This window comes from Chelmon rostratus, chromosome 8 (genome assembly GCF_017976325.1).
Source record: "Chelmon rostratus isolate fCheRos1 chromosome 8, fCheRos1.pri, whole genome shotgun sequence".
Taxonomy (NCBI): domain Eukaryota; kingdom Metazoa; phylum Chordata; class Actinopteri; order Chaetodontiformes; family Chaetodontidae; genus Chelmon; species Chelmon rostratus.
In genome coordinates, this window is record NC_055665.1 from 3998151 (window position 1) to 4018017 (window position 19867).

The window sequence follows — 19867 nt, forward strand, 5'->3', positions numbered from 1 at the left end:
ACCAACACCATACACTTACACACCAGGATTATTTCTCATATTTTAAATCCCATACTGTTTTTTTTATTGTATCAGAAGTTAAATAAATAATTTTGAGGGCAAATTAATGTCTTGAATCTGTTTTAGTTGTATTTGAGTCTCGGTAGAGCTCATTATGACAATAAGAGAGAATAAGAGAAGCTGAGGCGAAGGCATCTTTTGTTCACTCTCGGCCTGTTTACCTGCTTTTATTCCTCCTTCACTTCAAGAAAATGACACTTTAATGGCCAAAATGATCTTGTGACACACTGATGTGATTGTATTGAGTGTATTTTGAGGTTGTCTGTGATTAAAATATTTCATCCTTTACAAACTCAGGAACCATTTCCAGGAGTTTATTTCTGGTCACTCACGATGCCACGAGCCACGGATATAACTCTCTGTCTGCATGCACTTACTGTAAATAATGATATTAAATGTCACAGATTGAGTTGCGTTAAACAATACTGAGCAGCATATTGTTAAAGTAATTAATTGTAATTTTAATTAGTATTTGTGACACTGTTTTGAAATAAAAGCGAATAAAAGCTGTTATTTGTAGATCGTGAACTCATACTGGAGGTCAAACTTGTATTTGTGTTTATCGATTGGATGATGTGACGTGTTTCATTGCACAATAAGTTAAAAAGGGAAAAATTATGGTTCCACGGTCAACTCTGGTTATTGCTTTTACATTTACTTGGAGGGCAATTATTTAGTTTCTTGAGTATAATTTTGAAATACAACTTTTCATATTCCTTTAAAAGTAGTGAAGAGGCAAAGGTACAGTGACTAACTAGAGCTCTTAACGTCACAGGATTTCTGTGACACACAAGCAGACAAAGTGAAGGGCAAAGGAAGCCCTCAGAACTTGCCTTCTTCCACAAGACTAACAGTATTTTAAAGGGTCAAAACTGACAAAGACAGGGTGACACGCTCAGTTAACCCCTGACACCTCGGCCCCCTCTCCCTCCACACTCTCTCACCTCCCCTCATATCCCCCCAGCCCCCTCTCCCCCAGCCCCACCCTTGAACCGTTAAGGCTGTTTTCTTGCAGGAAAAAAAGATGGCCACCGGAGGTCAGATCCAAGTCCAAAATAAATTGCCCTCTTTCCTGAGGCTCAGCCATTTTAATAGTACAGATTTATTGTGCTGTGCTTTTTGGAGGGTGATCATATGTATGTGGTCAGTAGCGCGTATGCAGTCTGTGACCCAGCCTCCCTCTCACGTTACACCCTATTTATAACATCCCCTCCGCCGGCTCCCCTCGTTCTGCAGTTCCTAGGAACCTCCTTCTGCTCCCAGCATCGAGCTCCAGTCCCCTGTTCCTCCTGACATCTGAGAGGCTCTGCTGCAGCTTATCCTGGGCTAACTGTTTATCCTGCACAGCCTGACAACGGGCCACATGCTCCGGATTATCTCAGGACACCCATTTCAAAACACACTTTGCTTTCTGCTCTGAGTCGACCATCTGAACTTTTTAACTGAGGGAAAGAGTTCTGGGATAGTCAAAGGGAAAAGAAGCATCCTGGATATGTGCTTGTGATCTTTTTGTTTTTGCTTGATTTAGTAACTACAGCATTTTAAACTTGCCCTTCTCGCCTCTCCTGGAGGGTCGTGTGTGTTTGCACGCGATGGATCACACACTTTTTGGCTGCCTGCGGAGCCCCCACGCCCCGGCTCAGGCCCTGCATCCCGCCTTCACCCAGTCTCCCCTGACCCTGCACGGACGCTCGGACCACGTTTCCTACCCTGACCTGGCCTCTTCGTCGTCCTCCTCCTCCACCTCCTCACCGTCGCCCTGCATCATCTCCAGCTACCCGGTCGATGACGGCCTGTTCCCCGGGCAGCACCACCACCACCACCACCCCCACCGCGGCCACCTGCCCTCCCAGCAGCATCACCATCCGCCTCAGCACCACGCATCCTGGCATATCCCACAGATGCCGTCACCTGGCGGTAACACGCGCCACAACCTTTGCCACCCGCACTCCCACTCAGCCCACGACAACGGGCCCACACCCCCGGACCTGGGCCACCCCGGTGGGCCCAGTATGTGCGCCAGCACCCCGAGTCTGGGCAGCGGCAGCACCCCTACAGGGGCCTCCTGCGTGGCTGCAGACTTTGGCAGACAGACTCTGTCACCTGCTGAGGCCGAGAAGAGGAACAGCAAGAGGAAAAGTGACAGTTCAGGTAAGAGGAGCCGAGTTTTTACTTAAGCCAGAAGTGACTCTAATGGCAGAGATTTAATTCCTCAGATGCTTGCTCTTCAAATATTAGGAATAAACAAGCTGTTTGTGGCACACTGTACAACTATAGACTTAATGTAAAATTCTCTGGAGGTATTTCCCACCTCTCTTTGTTCAGTCTTATTGTTAGTTAAACATCATCACATACTGTAAATATCAGCATTTGTGAGAAATTCCAAGCAGAGCTCTAGAAAAACACAAACATCTGTACTTGTCATTATAAATCTTTCAACACATAACTGCTGGGAATTTTTCTGCTCTGATAGAAAAACAAAAAAACTGTGTGAAAAGCAGTTTGTAGGTGTCGGCTGACACGCGGGGAGGCTGAAGTGTGGAGCAAAGGCCACATCATAGCTGTGTGGGCACATCTGACTACTGCCATGTTTTGTTTAAAAATCACATCTGGTTTGTTGCGACACTCTTCAGAGGGCAGAAAATGAGGCACACAGTAAAGAATTAATGTCATGGATTGTAAAAGACTACACCGGCGCCTCGCGCCACACTAAACACCCCGACAGACTTTCAGGCTTTTCAGCCCTTTTCCTTGTCTACATCTTGCAGTTAATAAATCACAGTCAGGTTTACTGAAATAAAATGAAACGATTCAATTATCTGTGTAATAATAGGATGCGATGTTGATTTAGTTTTAGTTTTCTTTTTACAACGATTCTAAATTATTTTAATATCTATCAACTAAACCATCATCATGCTATTAATACTTCTTGCTCTGAAACACTTCAGATCCATTAAATTAAGTGAAATACAGACGTAGCAAAAGGATTTATACAGTATATAATACTAAGGTCTGTGACTGATCTCCCGCTCACTGCTCTATTGCATCGGAACATTTTCTGTGCAGTAAAGTGCATCAGCGCTGTGAGCTCCACGGCTAGTTTGTGGTTTTTAGGAAATCAGTGACTTTGTTAAATGTGTGACTCGGCACCTCAAGGCAGGTGTTCATTGTCCTGAAATAGGGACACAATCCTTGAATAACTTTTGCATTCATAATAATATAGACAAATTAACAGTGATTTATCTGAAAAAAAAAAATTTCTTTTGCACATTTCTGCAGAAATCCCTCGTTTAGGACTCAACCGAAATAGGTGACACCTCGTTGACAACCTGCAGGACGTTTCCAACCTGCAGTTACCACAATAATCAATCACTGCATGACAAACCGCCGTGCCGGGTCGCGGGAGTTCTCGCAGGGAACGTGATATTAGTGAGAGCTCTAAGTTTTCCAGGAAAAGAGTTCTCGCCGCTCTCTGTCCATTTGAGGATCGGGGTCGTCAGCGCCGATCCTGCACCCTTTAAAAGGCCTCTTTGTGTGCACAGCATATCACCTGCACTTGACCACTGACTGATACTCCTGCATGTGATCGGTTTTCACTCAGGATGCTGGTGGTCGCCTCAGACCGCGTCCAGTCCCTCTGACAGGCCGGCTGTTGCTGCAGTTTACCAACAGATCACAAAATCTATTGGATTCTTCACTGTAATTAACAGACAGTAACTGCACTGGAAACATGTTTGTAATAGTTTAGGTTATAATACCAAATACTAGAAAGAGCAGGTAAGATTGCAGCAAGATCCATGCAGCAAAGAACATGGCAAAATTATACAACACACACAGTTTATGGAGAGCCGACCCGGCTTCATTTTCAGTTTTATAGTTCTACTTGTGCTAAACGTCCTGTTATTCACTTATAAAATGTTGCGAATGTGTATTTAATCCACATATTCAACGCACCACCTCCTATTTCCTTTCCTCCTTTGTCAAATCATTTGGAAACCGAGCCTCGCTCTCCAAATCCCACTTCCCCTGTAACAATGGTTACTGCATACTCCTGCCTTGTGCTGTGCATTCTCTCCACGCTAACACCAATCATGCCGATTATTAGGCCTAACTAGGCTGCTGACTCAATCAGCTGTCTAAATATTGCACCGCTGCCAGTTGCATGAGATAGAGCCCTGATTAAATTTCACCATCTGGACCAGAAACCTGAATTTAGATACAGAAATAACAACAAAACCTGAGAGCTCATTTCCATGCTAGGTTCACCCCATTCGCGCAAATATGAAGCATCTCAACTTTCTGTCTAACACTTGGTTGTGATTGTTTCTTCAAGGAAGGCCATAGGGTGGGCTAATGAGATGAGCCAGCTCCTTGGTATTTTGGGTGTCTGGTTTCTGCGGAACCGGCTCATTTTTTGTGGCCAAGCTGGAGAGTTTTAGCCCTATAGAGTGTCGGTCGGTGCACCGTGCTAAGTGTCTGGGTTATATTTGCATAGACTCGTCCTGTCATGGGAGTGGTCGTTCTTTAAAAAGTTACTAGATTTTCTGTGTGGAACAATAAAAGGTGCTTGAAGTCTTATTTTGTTGAGGCGGCGCTGTAAAAAGGAGGAGGCCTCTCGCTGGCACACTTTCCCTGAGAAGAAGCTTTAGAAAAACACTGCGGATGTGTTGGTGCGTTTGACTTCATTGTTGTGTGTGCCGCTGCAATAATATTTTACAAAAGGGACATAAAAAAAAAATCATAACTTTCACTGAAGGAAAACAACTAACACGCAATTTTCCGTCACGAGAAAAAAAAATCAGGAAATTAACATTTTCGGTGTCCATTCGTAAAGCGCATTATTTTTTGGAGGGTCCCTGCTGCACAGAGCTCGGTTCATTTGGGAGCCCTAAACGACGTGTCCTGTCTGGGTGCGTGTATTTTTCTCATATTATTCCTCCTTTTTTGTGGAGAGATGAAAGTTACAGCAGGGACCTAATTGCTGTGGTGTAGTGGCTGTGTCATAAAAGCCCGCCGCTCGTTTTAACTCCAGGCCTGCTGGTCTGAACCAGCTGCCTGTGTTATTCTTTTATTTCTCTTTACACAATGTCTGTGTTTACCAGAGAGAGAGCGGATAAATACGCTTCAATCAGCCACACGCTGTTTGGAGCGCTCGGTTTGAAATTACAGGGAGGGAAAGGCAAGGTCAAGGGGGAGCCGGACACAGGCTGCGGGTCAAGCAATGATCTGTTTCATTTCATAAAATTCATGTGGGAATTCTTGCAGTTTATATATCTGTTTGTCCTTGGCTCTAAAAGTGCTCTACAAATATATCTTTTGTAGAGCAGTTTAACTCTCATCTTGTCTTTAGCCTCTCAAGGGAGTTATTTTGTTCAGAAGAAAACAGACATTTAGACCGAAGATCCTCTTTCTGACAGAAAAACAGAGCTGACAGGGCTGGAAGCTTTAGGTGAAGAGATACGTGGCTTCAGGCTTTGCAGCGTTTGTGAGTCTGGCTCTGGGCTGCAGGACTATTTACAGTTTGGCTTGACGCAGGCCTGCTGGATTAACACACACGACAGAACAGGACCGCAGATGAATTAGCATGCAATCACTGCTGCCTTCGAGTGCAATGTGCAACTGAAGCGTGTCCAACAGAGAAACCACAAAGGCTGCTCACAATAGGAAAGTTTTGGAGGGCAAATTAACCGAATGTGTTTTCTTCGGAAAGTTTATGGAAATACCAAAACAAAAAGTATTTTTCCGGGTTGATGAGCTGAAGTGGAGATGACGTGCTGGAGACTTTTACTTTACATTTTTTTTCATGTGTTTATCCCACATTTTTCTGAAGGAAATGCAGAATACGTTGCAAGTACTCTCCTTACATTTTGTGCTCACACGTTTTCATGCTTGTTTTATTTTCACTGAAGACGAAAACATCATCACAATTTCACCAGAACAGGTAACATCAAACATTACCTGACAGTGTGAGCGTAATGTTTCTGAAGATCTTTTCCAATTTTTTTAAATGTTTGTCTTAATATTCCAGGAAGTTTATTGTCTGGCTGGATTTCTGAAATCTGCAAAACATGACTGAAAAGATACAAAGTTGAGAAAGGGAAAAAAAGTGTTGCAAATAGTGGCACTTTTTTTTCACAAATTATCGCCAAAAATAAATTTTATGTATCCTGCAAAACTGTTTTGTTCCATATTTAAAAACTAAGGTTGTAGCAGCAGATTCCTTGAAGACAAATTAAACCCATGTTGGCAGTATGAGAGGCAGCCTATTGTAACAGCACAGCTGCAGTCAGACACACATGTAGCCGCCGTGAGTCCTTCCAGCCACTTAAAGTGTTCATAAACAATGACTGAACAATAAAGTGTGATTGACAGCTCCCATTGTTTCCTTACCTTTCCTCTTTTCTTTCCCTGCCGACTTGCACCTGCCACATAACATTGGCTTTATTTTTATTTTTGTTGCATATAAATCTGCCCTGAGTGGAACAGAAACCTGTGTGGTGTTTGGTTTCAGAGTCCCAGGATGGGAATTACAAGTCAGACGTGAGCAGCAAACCCAGGAAGGAGAGGACGGCGTTCACCAAGGAACAGATCCGAGAGCTGGAGGCCGAGTTTGCCCACCACAACTACCTAACCAGGCTAAGGCGCTACGAGATCGCCGTGAACCTCGACCTCACTGAAAGACAAGTACGTCCCAACCCACCGCTGCTTGTTTCCCCCTGGGATCAGACATCATTGAACCCCCCATTAGCACATTAATGCCATGTTGTGAAAACAGACTCTGCCTCAGGACGACGAGGAGGCTTTTCAGCTCGCTACTGTGTTTTTGTAACTCCAGTGCGAGGGCTATTGTGCTCCAGATGTGGCTGTGTGACGGGACTATCATATTCCAGATGTTCCTGTCTATTCTTTCAAGCAGGCCACAGCCAAGGCAGGGAGACGGGTTGAAGGAAGTGCTGTCTAGCAAGTCACTTCCTCTCTTCTACTACCCCTGCAAGCACAAATTGGTCTCCGAGCGTGGGCCGGCCGCTGTAAAACGCAGGCACATGAAATAAATAACAGGAGACAAATGGTCGGGGGAAGGAAGTGTCGTACAGACTGTTGTTCTCTGACACCCGTTTGGAAGCTATAAGTCACACGTAGTTGACACCTTGCCAGTGATATCTTTCAGTGTGATACAGTGTAGATTGAATGTAAAGAAGAGACTGGAGTCAGGTGAGACCTCGGAGGCAAATCATAACTTAAGATCCCAAAGATATACATGCATGAGCCTTATAGATGTGTGTTTTACACAGATTTATGGGTCTTTTGTCAGGCTAAAAACTATCATGATGGCCTCAGCCAAAGATTTGCTGATGAACCTACACAAACCTTCTGAGCAAGAATAATAACTCAAGTAGACTTTTCTCACTGTGAACATTTTGATTTAAACAGGTGGAACTAATAACATCAGCAAGGGCTCCATCCCATTTAGTAGCAGGGCCCTGCTTTTTATTGTGCATGCTGGTTCAATGGTCCAGCTCACTGGGGCACCTAAATGGAATACAGCAGCGTTATTAGTTATGCCTGCTTTTCCTGCACATATCAAAATTCAAGGTCTGCAGGACTTGAATGGCTGAGAAATGTCAGTAGTATCTCAGAAAGTGAGACAGTTTTCTTCAGTAAATACATCAAATCAGCATTTGGCTGTTATCAGTTGCTCCTCAGTAGACTACTGATCCATTTTACTATAGCTGGTGGCTACTCACTTGGGCTAACCGTGCTAAAAATGTTCATGCAACCACAGTGCTCTGTGTGGAGCTTCAGATGAAAGTGTCCATCTAAGGAAATCTGAATAAAAATGTCTGCAGGTGTGTGTTAAGGGCCTCTCAAAGTAATGCGAGTAGTAAACCTGCACAGACGAGTTTAGGCTCTCACTCCTCAATCTGAGAGCAACTGGAAAGTGTGATGAAAAGGGATGAATGTGTCATAAATCGTGTCAGTAACACTACTTTTCCTTCATATCACAAAGGTGAAAAAAAAACTTCTAAGTGCAAAAGCCCATTTAACTCCATGGGGCCACCAAGCACACAGTTTGCCATTGTAATTGCACTTCAGCCCTCTCCCAGACTGTTGCAATTAATCTTTTTGCGGCTTGAAGCTGCATGAAATGTGCATGAAATTTCTCCAGCTCATGCAGCATATGCTGTGTGTGACCTCAGTTTTGTCAGGGAAAATATACAGCAGGAGATAGTGAGGTAAATATTGGCAATACAAACAGCTGGCCAAGGCCTTTGATTTATGCTGCATGAGCTGTTTGGAGGAATTTGATGGATGTTTTATGTTGTTGTAAGCTGTGAAACCTGGAGTATTTTCAAAGGTGGCAGAGGTGGAGCTACAGGGCTGAATTCAATTGTTTACATTTTTACATGTGTAAGCTTCTGGATCAAACCAGGCTTTTGGCTGAAAAAATGATGTTTTTAAACTTCCAAGTTGCATATAACTCTTGTTTCAACTGCATTTAAATGGCCATATTTCAGTGGGAAGTGAGTATTTATGACACATTGTGTTCTAGTTATTGACATGCCGTTAACGTGCTTCACCTTTCAGCCAAATTTGGCCCAGTTTTAACCTTGATGTAGAGACATCTTTCCACTTGGAAGCCAAATCACAGCAATTTAGTGCTTGTTCTTTAAAGCAAGCAATTCATTATCAGGACTGTGTTTGTTGTTATGTTTTATGCTTTGAAAGCAAAGGAGTTGAGTGGCCCATTAGTGCTCCATGGATTCTTAAACGAGTCATTTTAAACCAGTGGATCTGACCTATCACAGGCTAAAATGAATGTTGGTGTCAGGAGTCTTTGATGCAATGCATTGTGATTTAATTGTGAGTTTCACTGTGGGTGTAATATCAAGCAGGACAGGTACAGTGCTGTTGGGTCTCAATCGCGTATGTGTGCACATAGACCTTGAGGGTCACATGTTTGGTTTGACATTAGAGCCTGGCATATATAAGTGATCCTTTGCTGGACTCTCACCCCCCTCTCCTGCTCTCAGAAAAGGCCCCGAGGCTTGTAAAGAATCCGAGGTGATACTCAGCACGACGTACGCCCCTGACGTTTAAGACAAACGTTTGTGCTGTCAACTAACTTCCTGACCATGTGACCGCTCGGTCCCCTCGGAATGACACTCCCCAAAAATAAACCCTACCCGCCCTGCGTGACAGGAGCGAGCCTCCCCCCTTCCTCCCCCTCCCTTCAGGCGCATGTGTCAACACTCAGAGGGCCTCTGCTGCTACTTGACGTGTAAACCGTTTTAAGCAACAGCTTAATCATCAATCTGAGAGACGTAAATACGGTCAAGGCTGTTGAGTCAGGGAAAAACAGGTAGACGCCAAGTGGCAGATGGAGCACTACATCCACACATAATTGCTGCTGTAGAAATAGCAGCCAAACTTTTAGAGAAAGTTGCTGTTAAGCAGTAAGGCTTCCTAATTGATTTTTGATTATTTTTGTGACGGTTTGCTCTCTCCTTCAGAACTGTGCATTTGACATTTTCTGTCTGCTTCACCCCGTAGGTGAAGGTGTGGTTCCAGAACAGGAGGATGAAGTGGAAAAGGGTGAAAGGCGGCCAGCAGGGGGCAGCAGCTCGAGAGAAAGAACTGGTGAATGTGAAAAAGGGGACGTTGCTGCCGTCAGAGTTCTCTGGCATCGCAGCGCTCCACCACTCGACGGACTCCTTAGCCAATGAGGACAGTCACGACAGCGACCAGAGCTCCGAGCACGCTCACTTATGATGCACACACTCCCGTCCCTGCCCTCTCAGAGTATAGGCCCTGCCTCTGCCTCAGGATTGTCCTTAGAAGGACTGCTGTTTGCTGATTCGCCATCGTCATACAACGATGCTAAACAAGTGTACAAATGTACAGAGGAATGACGTGTGTAACATAATGCAGTCATCATGCAGGCAAAAGGAAATTTCAAGAAGTGAGCACATAAAACGAGGATGCTAACATATTTCAACGTGCCATTGGTTAAAACCTTCCTTGATAAATGCCAAAAAAAAGGAATAAGACAAAAATTGAAATGTGGTGTTTTGGCTACACAGATTCACTGAACATTGCATAACATTTTGGAAATCATATTTAGTGAAACTGTTGTAAACATTCCATGTTGTGTGTCTTAAGAGAAGCAGGCTTAGGCTTTGATTTGCACTGCTGAACATACAGTCTGCACTCCAGTCAGTTTATACTGTATAAAATGTAAATTACGATGTAATTGAGTTATTGATCAAATCACGTGCCAGGAAATCTAATTTGCCTAGCTAATATAAATGATCTGTAAATAATTCTCAGTATTGTCTTACCTTAACAATAATTTTATACCCACACTATCCAGCTCACACGCTAATAAACACAGACAGTTCTTTGGTCAACACTTTTCTGCCTGGAGATGACATTTTGTAAACAAATCTGAAACCTGAAATAAGTATTTTATTAAATCCTTTCAGGGAGAGTTGCAGATCGAATAAAATTTAACCAGTGGTAAATGGAATCCCAGATGACTGAAAAACTTTTTTTTTCCATCTACGCAGCCATCCGTCCAGACAAATCCAGGCTGATGTATGTGTGTTTCATGACACGAGGCTGTGATGAATTAAACATTGCAGAGAGTGTAGAAAGCTTGTGATGGGGGTGCATGCTAAATTCACCTTTGCCTTGGGGCAGGGTCGGCACTCCTGCCAAGACTCTGAGAGAGAACCCACAAAGGATCGGATTCTGTTACAAAATCCAGTTGAAAATAATTTCATGACTTGATCTCATCTTTCACCACATTGTGATTGTGCATTCTAATTCGTTGAGGAGGAATCTCACGTAGCATCTGAGGCTTATTTTTTTTTCTTCTTTGCCCCCAAAGCTACCCACAGGATGCACCTGTAATCTGGTGCAAAGTATTCACAAATATGGAGGACACTCACTCCCTTCAGGCTTTAATAATCTAACTCGTGCACAATATCAGCCGAGTTACCACACACTGTAACCTTACCCATATATGAGTCATAGCACACTCACCTCCAAATATGGTCTTCCAACTTCACCTGAAGCGAACCATTGCCGTAAAACTCCTGATTCTCGGCTGTTTAATGATAAACAAAAATGCGTAAAGAAAGACGTGCTTCAACATGCCCCTTGAAATGTGCCAAAAGTTGGGTGAACATTTGTATGGAAGCACAGCACTGATGTTTAATGATGTTTGGACCCATCATTGGGGCCTACAGTGTGTATCAGGTTATGCAATCATAAATCCACTGAGCGCTCTGACAGGTGACATTTTGTAACCCTGACCGGACCTACCTTTAAACTGTCCTTGAATCCCACCTTGACTCACACAGAGAGCACACACACGCATGTAGTATAGCCAGGCCTCATATCTACATCTGCTCAGGTTAATCTACAATGATTGGCCCCACCAATCGTGACATACAGATTAAACTGCTCATAAAGATTATGAGCAGTTTAATCTGTATGTCACGACCTGAACAGGTATCCACCCCCATCCTTTTTTATCTGACTCAGCTGTCTTACCTCAATTAACAACCCCACTGGCACGAGGAACTTGTCCATTCATGATGTCCCTTGACCTGTCTTATCAGGGAACAAAAAGGTTTTCACAGTGTTGTGTGTAAGTGTGAGAGTGCTGGAAGCCTTCAGGGTCATCAGATGGACACCCTCCAAATAACTGGTGTGAGCTAGCCAGCCTTGCCATGTTGGATGACATGCTAAGCTAACCAGGATAATGAAAACACTAGCAGCGTGTGGCCAAACCATCCACAAACCAAGATCAGCTCCTTCGCCATACACCTGTCTATAACAGCTAACAATATAAGCTAATAACAACCCACAGATACAGTATACACAGATATTACATTGCCTGCTGCTGTTCATCAAAATAATAATAACTCACTGTATTTTAACTGATATTACAGTGGTTTGGTTTGTAACAAATGCCAGTCATGTACAGTATTTATGGTATAAGATACTTGGTAAAATTTTATTGAGAAATATTCACATTTTGCTATTTTTTAATTTAAGTCAGTGTACAAAAGATAGACATATAGATATCAGCAAGGTTGCAGTGTAACAGTTACACATTTTGATAAAATAATCTTAAAGTGTTTTACAAATTAAAATAAATGCCTTGGGGCTGCATGTTTATACAAGACAGATGAACAATGCAATTTTGCTCTAATTGCATATTAATGAGATTAGTATAAAGAGAGTGATGAGGACTGACAAATGATTTTCGGCAACAGCTCCAAAAATATTTTCTCTTTACCGGAATTTATCTTGACAGTCACTTGTGTTATCTTAAAAGAAGGATTACATAATGTGATATATCAAATTCAACACGTTTGTAATGGTACAAAATTGTAAAACAACTTTGCACATGTGACATGTTATTCCCTGTTGCTTGGGTTTGGCATTTTTTTCATTAGAACATCCAAAAGCAGCATTAAAGTCTGGGATATTCGACTATTTGAAGAGGCCAGAACCCTGCAGCAAGATGGTGGCGGTGGCAGAGATGCATCTCACAAGCTGGATGTGGCAGCTGCTGCATATATCTTTGATCTTCAGCTAAAAACAGCTAGTTTGTTATTATTGCACTCTATATACTGGTATATTCAGACTTTTTTGACACTGGTGACCCAAGTGGAGCACTGACTTACGCAGGGGCTGCATTAAGTACACATTGGAATAGCATTAATTTACCATTTCTCTTTCTAGTCCTACCAATGACAACAAAACAGAGTTGCACTACACATACTTTATTCTTAAACCCTCAAAAAGAAACTGTATCTCTAAAAGTAGGGTACGTACAGAAGAAAATGCATAGTAAAAAAAAAAAAAAAAAAAAGGTTGAATAGTTGGTTTGAACTAACATCCCGCCTCTCACCAGGCAGATAGCCAATCATACTTTTGGATGATGGAGTGGCAATTGGGGTAGCAGATTTCCAAGTCCCTGGACACGGCCCTGTGTCCACCAGCTGTGTGTTATGTTAATTTTTTCAAAGTCTACAGAAAATCCTACGTGGCATAATTTGTGTAATAGCTACATCATCCTCTTATCAGCATCAGGTGAGTGCAATTTAAAGTTCCTCTACAGGCAATGATTAAACTCCTAGAAACTAATCTGTTTTCATCACAGTGACATAATTGAACATTTTTCCATGAAAAAATCCCTTCAGGCCTTAAAAAGGCATGCATGACATGCATGTAGGCCTATTTTCAGTACCATTTACCATATAAAATGTCCTGTCAGCATTTGACATGAATCATAATGTAACTTGGCAGGCTAACATAATTTAGCACACAGCAGATTTGTTTGGACTCTGTCAACAGATAAAACACAATAAAAATTAACTCACCAACATGTTGGCTTGTACGCGCTGTGTCCTCAAGAGAAGTGGATGGAACAGTGTACATACAGTGTAGTTACATATTAAAAATTACCACTTGTGTGGTAGATATTCTATAAGCTATTTTTTCAGACTCATATTTAAGTTAAAAAATTAGAATTTTGGTCTGGTTGGTTGGTGTCTTTCTGGTGGAGAGTTAGATCACATGATTGATGCGACTCTAACATCTGTTAGCTAAATATAAAGCCAAAGCCAGCAGGAGGTTAACGTAGCTTAGCACAAAGACTGGAAACAGCTTGCCTGGCTCTTAATGGGAACACCTCTAAAGCTCAGTATTTAACACGTTACATCTTATTTGTTAAATCCGTACAAAGCCAACGTGTAAAACTCACGGTTTTACAAAGGGTAGTGTGCTATTGCTAGGCCTTGATCAGTTCCTAGGCAACCAGTTGAAAAGCCAGGAAGTTACTACGCTGTAGGTAAACTAAGCTAATCAGCTCCTAGCTGTAGCCTAATATTGAACAGACAGATATGAGCGGTATCAGTCCTCGTAAAGTAACTCTATTTAACCACTTTTAGTCAACCAAAAATACATATCCCCACCACAATTTCACTTCTAAGAGTGTGAAGATATGACTCGCTTGAGCGCAGTTTCCAAGGGAACGCATCCATCTACGCCGTCGTCATGCGGAAGTGGGCACGGTTCAATATCAACTGGGTTGTCAAAACGGTAAACGGAGCCCTGTTGAGCAGTCTGCCTTGCACTTTTGATACACATGCACGTCTTGTATTCACATCACGTGTAAACACCACACAACACACTGAACGTATGAATAGAAACTCATGGATAAATTTACGTTGGGTACCGTGGAAACTCTGCAGAGAGATACACACTCACACACAGTCGGCTATACGCGTGAGCTTTGAGCTCTCGCGAGAAAAAAAGTGACACGGAATGCGAGACCTCAAAATATCACAGACCAAAGGTGAACTGTCGTCGTGTAAACAAAGCGGTATTAGTAGTTAAGTGGTCATACTAATGGTACTGTGCAGACTCTGCCTCAGTCACGGACTCGCTTTCTTGTGAGTGAGAAGTTTGCTCATCCGCTGTCACGCTCTCCGTTTCGTAATTGACCTACTTGACTTGCCAGAGGAAAAAAACAAGCGTGGTAAACTGCAATAGCGCAATTATTCTAAACGGATTTAGCCCAGTGTGAACTATAATATCCGCATAGGTAGCAGAGACTCACCTGGAGCAGCGGTGAGCCAGGTCAATCGCTGAAGCTATGGAGCTCGGCTCGGTGTCCACGGGGCTTCGGTCCATGTTTGTCATGCTCACACCGAACGAATCATCTTTTCAGAAAGTGGAAGATGTTCCTCCCTATGTGCAGCAGGTTTGTACAGCATCACCCACTTTATAGGAATATGTGATGATTTGTTGTGCAAATATCAAGTACCAGTCTTTCTGTGCCAGACACCACAGATGCTCTGCTACTGTAGAAATAGTGACATCATGTAGGAAACATACAAGTTCAAAAGTTCACATAAAAATAAGAGCTCAAATCTGAACTAGAGCTGCAAAGGTTAATCGATTTTTAACGCTTGGTCAGCAACTATTTTGATCATTGATTGGTCGTTTTTGTCATATTTCAAGCAAAAAATCCCGAAATTCACCTGTTCAAGATGCTCAAATGTGAGAATGTGTTGTGTTTGTTTCTCTTATATGACAGCAAACGTAATATATTTGGGTTCTGGCGTGTTGGTTGCATAAAACAAGGAATTTGTATACAAATCTGAAATGAAAACTGACTTTTTTCTGTTTTGAGTCTACAGTCATATAGAGAAAAGCAGCACATCTTCACACTGCAGCCAGAGATTTTGACTGAAAAGAAAAAAAGTTGAAGTTATTTTGCAGTACATTCCCATTGTAAGGTGCACAATACCTGAAACCAGTTCAGAACTGGTCTGAGACACTTTGAGAGCCACAGGTGTAACCTGAGCTCAGTTTCAAACTTTCACCAAGTCTTAGCTCTAATAGTCAGACTGCAGACAGACACCTAAATCCTTCTGAAATCTGCTCAATAATTTCCCACTTTTACTTAATTCCCAATTTTAAATACAAGTTTGGGGTTTCTTCTACTTCTTACTGTCAGTTTACAGTGTCTCAGTTGCCGTTTATTACGGCGAATGTCTGGTGCAGGTTTAACAGCAGATGTTTGTTATGAGGTTTTATGGAGCACGTCAGGGGAGGAGAACAATTACCCCCACAGCAGGAGTCCTTATAATCCACTACCAACCCTGATTAAACAAATTTGTTATTGCTGCAGAGCTTGATGGTGATAAAAGTTTGCATGGGTGTGTGTGAGCAGTTTGCAACTTGTGATGTGTCATTAATTATTCTGCACCACTGTTATTCTCTGATCCCAACAGGCCAAATTAATTAGAAAGAAACAAAACACAATCTTCTAATTTTGGAGTTGTTTGGAATTATGGGTTTGTGGGTAGTTTCCAGGTCTTTCAGCTATTCACTGATTTGAATGCAAACACAATATTTTTCTCAGACAGCGGTGATAAAAGTGTATTGTCAGCCTGCATGTTTTCAGCCAACATCAGTCATCCGTGACCCTATAAAATGAGTGTTTGGGAAAATGCAGACATCTGGTCCACAAATGTCACGTTCCATGTAGTGTTGAATTCAGAACAAAATAAAAGTATTAGATGCCACAACAAACAGTCCACACAGGATTTAAGTATGCTGCAGTATAAAATAGGCTTTCTATAGTGTGATCTTTTTTGTCCATTTGTAATAAGAGAAAAAGTGGGATTTAAAAAATATCTCACAGAAACAGAGGAAAAAGAAGATGGAGGACGAATAACATCAACTAAAGGAGGAGAAATGAGCAAAAAAAAGGAGACTGTGATGAAAAGGCCAAAAAAAAAACAAAAAAAAACAAAGGCAAGCTTTTTCCCCTCGCCTTCTTTTTTGCACAGCATGAGAATCAGCTTGCCCTGCTGAATAATTTTGTCCCGAGCTGTCAAGAACGCTGGGCTGCAGAGGTAAAACTATCTGCTAGACAGGAGAGAATAAAGGAGGGAAGGGTTTAGGCCGGCGTCCAGAATGATAATCTCTCTCTCAGCGGGTTTGGAGGAGGTCTGCATGCGCTGCGAGCCCATTTGTTAGCTGCAGCTCTGCAGTCTGCTGCCAGATGTTGGAGCGTTGCGTGTGATCACAGGTCCCTGGTGGTGCTCTCGCCTCTGCTTGTGCACACACACGCACACACACATCACACACCTGCATGCTAAAGTGGAAGCATTCACATGTGGATATGCACACACATGAGTGCACACTCACTCTCACTTGTATCCACACATGAATACACACACACACACTTCCTGCCTCCCCACCTGCAGATGTGCTCCTCTGCGGTCTCGTCACGCCCTTCGCTCCCCCCTCTTGGCGAGCCCATGTGTCCCAGTTAAAACTGCAGTGACTTGGTCAATGAGCGCCTTAAAGCTAAAGCTAACCAGCAGGTCTGACACGCCGCCGAAGTCGCAGTCGTGACCTGTTTGCTAACTATGTCCCTCACTAATTGGTTCCATGTTTGACGGACCCATTAAGAGGTTATTACAATGTTTCCAGCACAGTTAGAATGGAGGCCTGTCATTGACTGGTTGACTAGTGCTCGCCAATTGTTTAGTCATAGCAAGTTACGAAATGTATTTCGTTCTTTTCTACTTGTGGAAAGTAGAATGTTGTTTAGTTTTCATTGTGTCACTACAAAAATGAAAGTCATGTGGCATCTTGTACAAAAATAGCTGCCGGTTCAAATGAAAAATGTTCTATGCTTATTTGTCTTGATGGATCACACGTATGTCAGCCATATTGCGGAAGCATGTGTTTAAAATTGGTAATATGGCAAGCAAGTTGTTTTTGATAAAGAGGAACTTGCTAATTTTACTGAAGCCACTTAATTAAAATCACTTATTATAGAAAAGAGAAATATAGCTACTTGTAAAATCGACTTTCTGCAACCCTGGTAGTTGCTATAGATTTCCAGTCCATGCTTTTAAACAAGCAGGAAAAAAGCTAAAGTTAATGTTCAGGCCTTCATTTTTTAACATTAATGTACCTGTTTCAAATGGAGAAAAAATCTTCAAGAAATTAGAAAGTAGCACACAGAGTCAGAGAATCCCAGCCATCTGGAACAAAACTTTGGTCATTAGCAAACTCAGTTAGCTAGCTCGCTTAACCTGCCAGCTACATGTCATTATGGCTACTTAGGCTAACAGCCTAACTAGCTTCACATTTACTAAAAACCTTTTTGTGGCTGTATTTGAGTGAACATCAAAACAATGGAGTTTCTTATGACATCTCTTACTCCTTGTTTTGTTTTGTGACGGCCCACAAAATCAAAAGATGTGGTTTGTTTGCGCTGATGTTTCATCAACCGGTGAGCTCATTTCTACCTCCAGTGCAGCTCTGCTCAGACAAACGTTTGTCATCTGCAATCTGCCAATACATTGTGGCTTTACACCCGTTGCTTCAGCCTCGCACAGTGAAACAAACATCATGGATCACAAGACATGAAAGTCCTGCAAGCTTTCAGCTCATCTGCCAAGCCAAATATTTAAGGTCAACACAACTGCTAAAGCTAACAGTGGACTTGAAACTGCTATGTTTTTACAGTTTGTAAGAGTGCTGAATCATGATTCCCTGTTTGTGTGTGTGTGTGTGTGTGTGTGTGTGTGTGCATGCAGGCCACTCCTTTCTTTATAGGACTGATGTTGCTGGAGTTGGTGGTGGGCACGCTGAAGGCAGGACCCCCACTGGGCACCATCAGGGATGGACTCACCTCCTTATTTGCTGGAATGGTCTCCAGACTCCCAATGTGAGTGTTTAGGCTGGTGATACTGTAGAAGGGGATAGCTGTGCTGCATGTGATACTAATAATACTTGACTTTTATCGTTTTGATCAGACATTTATGCCATTGTCATGGCTACCTCTCGTAAATATGCGCTGCACACACATACACAGGTAAAATATGAACATGTATCATTTACTGGTACTTGAATTGTGGGTTTTGTATTGAGCACTGACTGTCTCTCTGGTGGACATCTGAGAGCATTTTCTGGTTGACGATTTTACTTGTTTTTTTTAGGAGTCTGTTCACATTGATATAGACTGATGTATTGATTTTGAAAGAGAGTGAAAATATTAAACAATAATAGGATAAATAGGCCAAAATAAATGTAATTAATTGAAAATCTTGCCCCAACAGTGTCTGCTAAGAAAAATTCTGGCCCTTGGACAAATGTAATTGATGACCTACTGTATCCTGTATATGAAGGAATAGATGTGTGTCATGAACTCTCATTGTACAGCGCACCTGTAGCATGAACTGTTGTACCTACATGGACACTCTTTGAACTGACAGAGAGCTCTGACTGGCCCTCCCTCAGGTTGTTCATGAGAGGCTGCGAGCTGACCGCTTACATGTACGTGTGGGACCAGTACCGCCTGGTGGAGCTGCCCTGGGACTCCCCCTGGACCTGGTGGTTGACCTTCCTGGGTGTGGACTTCTGCTACTACTGGGTCCACCGCTTCGCTCACGGTACCAGCACAAAACACTTACACAGCCTGCTAAGAAGGGTTGGGATTCATAGTTGGTGCGTTTTTTCTAGAACTTTTTCATATTATTTTTGTGGGGGTTTTTTGGCAATAGTTTTGTTGCGTGGCATTCAGTGCTGTGTGGTTTCTGCACTGCAAGTGTGCACCTCCTGAATGTTCAGAAGAGCGTTTCTTAAAGTGATGCTCATCCCAAATCATTTATTGAGACTCTGAAATCAGAGCACAGTGGTTGTGGTCAGCTTGGATTCATGGTGTTACTGTGCATTTGCATAGTGGCCACTTTTCCTGGTGGAGAGGCATTAAATGAGAAACTTTTCAAACCATAACTGCAACATAATCTACTTCTCCATTGTCCATATGCTCAGTATGTTTCAAACAGTTGTACTTGTTTCAAAATATGGCTAAATAAGTTGCTTCAGTCGCATTCATGCTCAAGATGCACCTCCTAATTTTTTGCATATTCAGTTTGTAACAATGATGGCCGTGCATCTAGTGACGTGTTTGTGCGCTCAGTGTTAGGAATACTGAGTGTTCGATTAGTTTTCCAATCTAATCCACGACCAACCAGCACCAAACGAACAATCTCTCTCCTTCCTCTTTCAAGTGTCCCTCAGATTATTCGCACAAAAAAACTACAAAGCGAGCTGATGATAAATCGTTGTGAAATGTTGATTTAGTTGCCATCCCTGCAGGGAGGAGTCGTGAAGATAGCGCACACATCATGCTTTCCTGGACGTTGTGGAGGAAGCAATTATTTTTGAGTTACATCCAGCTGGTTTTGAGCCG

General features: G+C 42.6%; 2 protein-coding genes across 2 annotated transcripts in view; both read left to right on the top strand.

The window, feature by feature from the left end:
• Positions 1 to 1308: 1308 nt before the first annotated feature.
• Positions 1309 to 10561, top strand: meox2a (mesenchyme homeobox 2a). The gene is made up of 3 exons (XM_041942519.1): positions 1309 to 2211; positions 6572 to 6744; positions 9613 to 10561. Exons 1-3 carry the CDS (start codon positions 1653 to 1655, stop codon positions 9829 to 9831), a joined length of 951 nt encoding a protein of 316 aa, XP_041798453.1. The 5' UTR covers positions 1309 to 1652; the 3' UTR covers positions 9832 to 10561.
• Positions 10562 to 14448: 3887 nt separating this feature from the next.
• The window catches only part of agmo (alkylglycerol monooxygenase), a 46853-nt gene continuing 41434 nt past the window's right edge, over positions 14449 to 19867 (top strand). Inside the window, exons 1-3 of the mRNA XM_041943153.1 lie at positions 14449 to 14845; positions 18210 to 18340; positions 18913 to 19064. Coding sequence (XP_041799087.1) covers positions 14738 to 14845; positions 18210 to 18340; positions 18913 to 19064 — 391 coding nt within the window. The 5' untranslated portion in view covers positions 14449 to 14737. The remainder of the gene's footprint in view (positions 14846 to 18209; positions 18341 to 18912; positions 19065 to 19867) is intronic.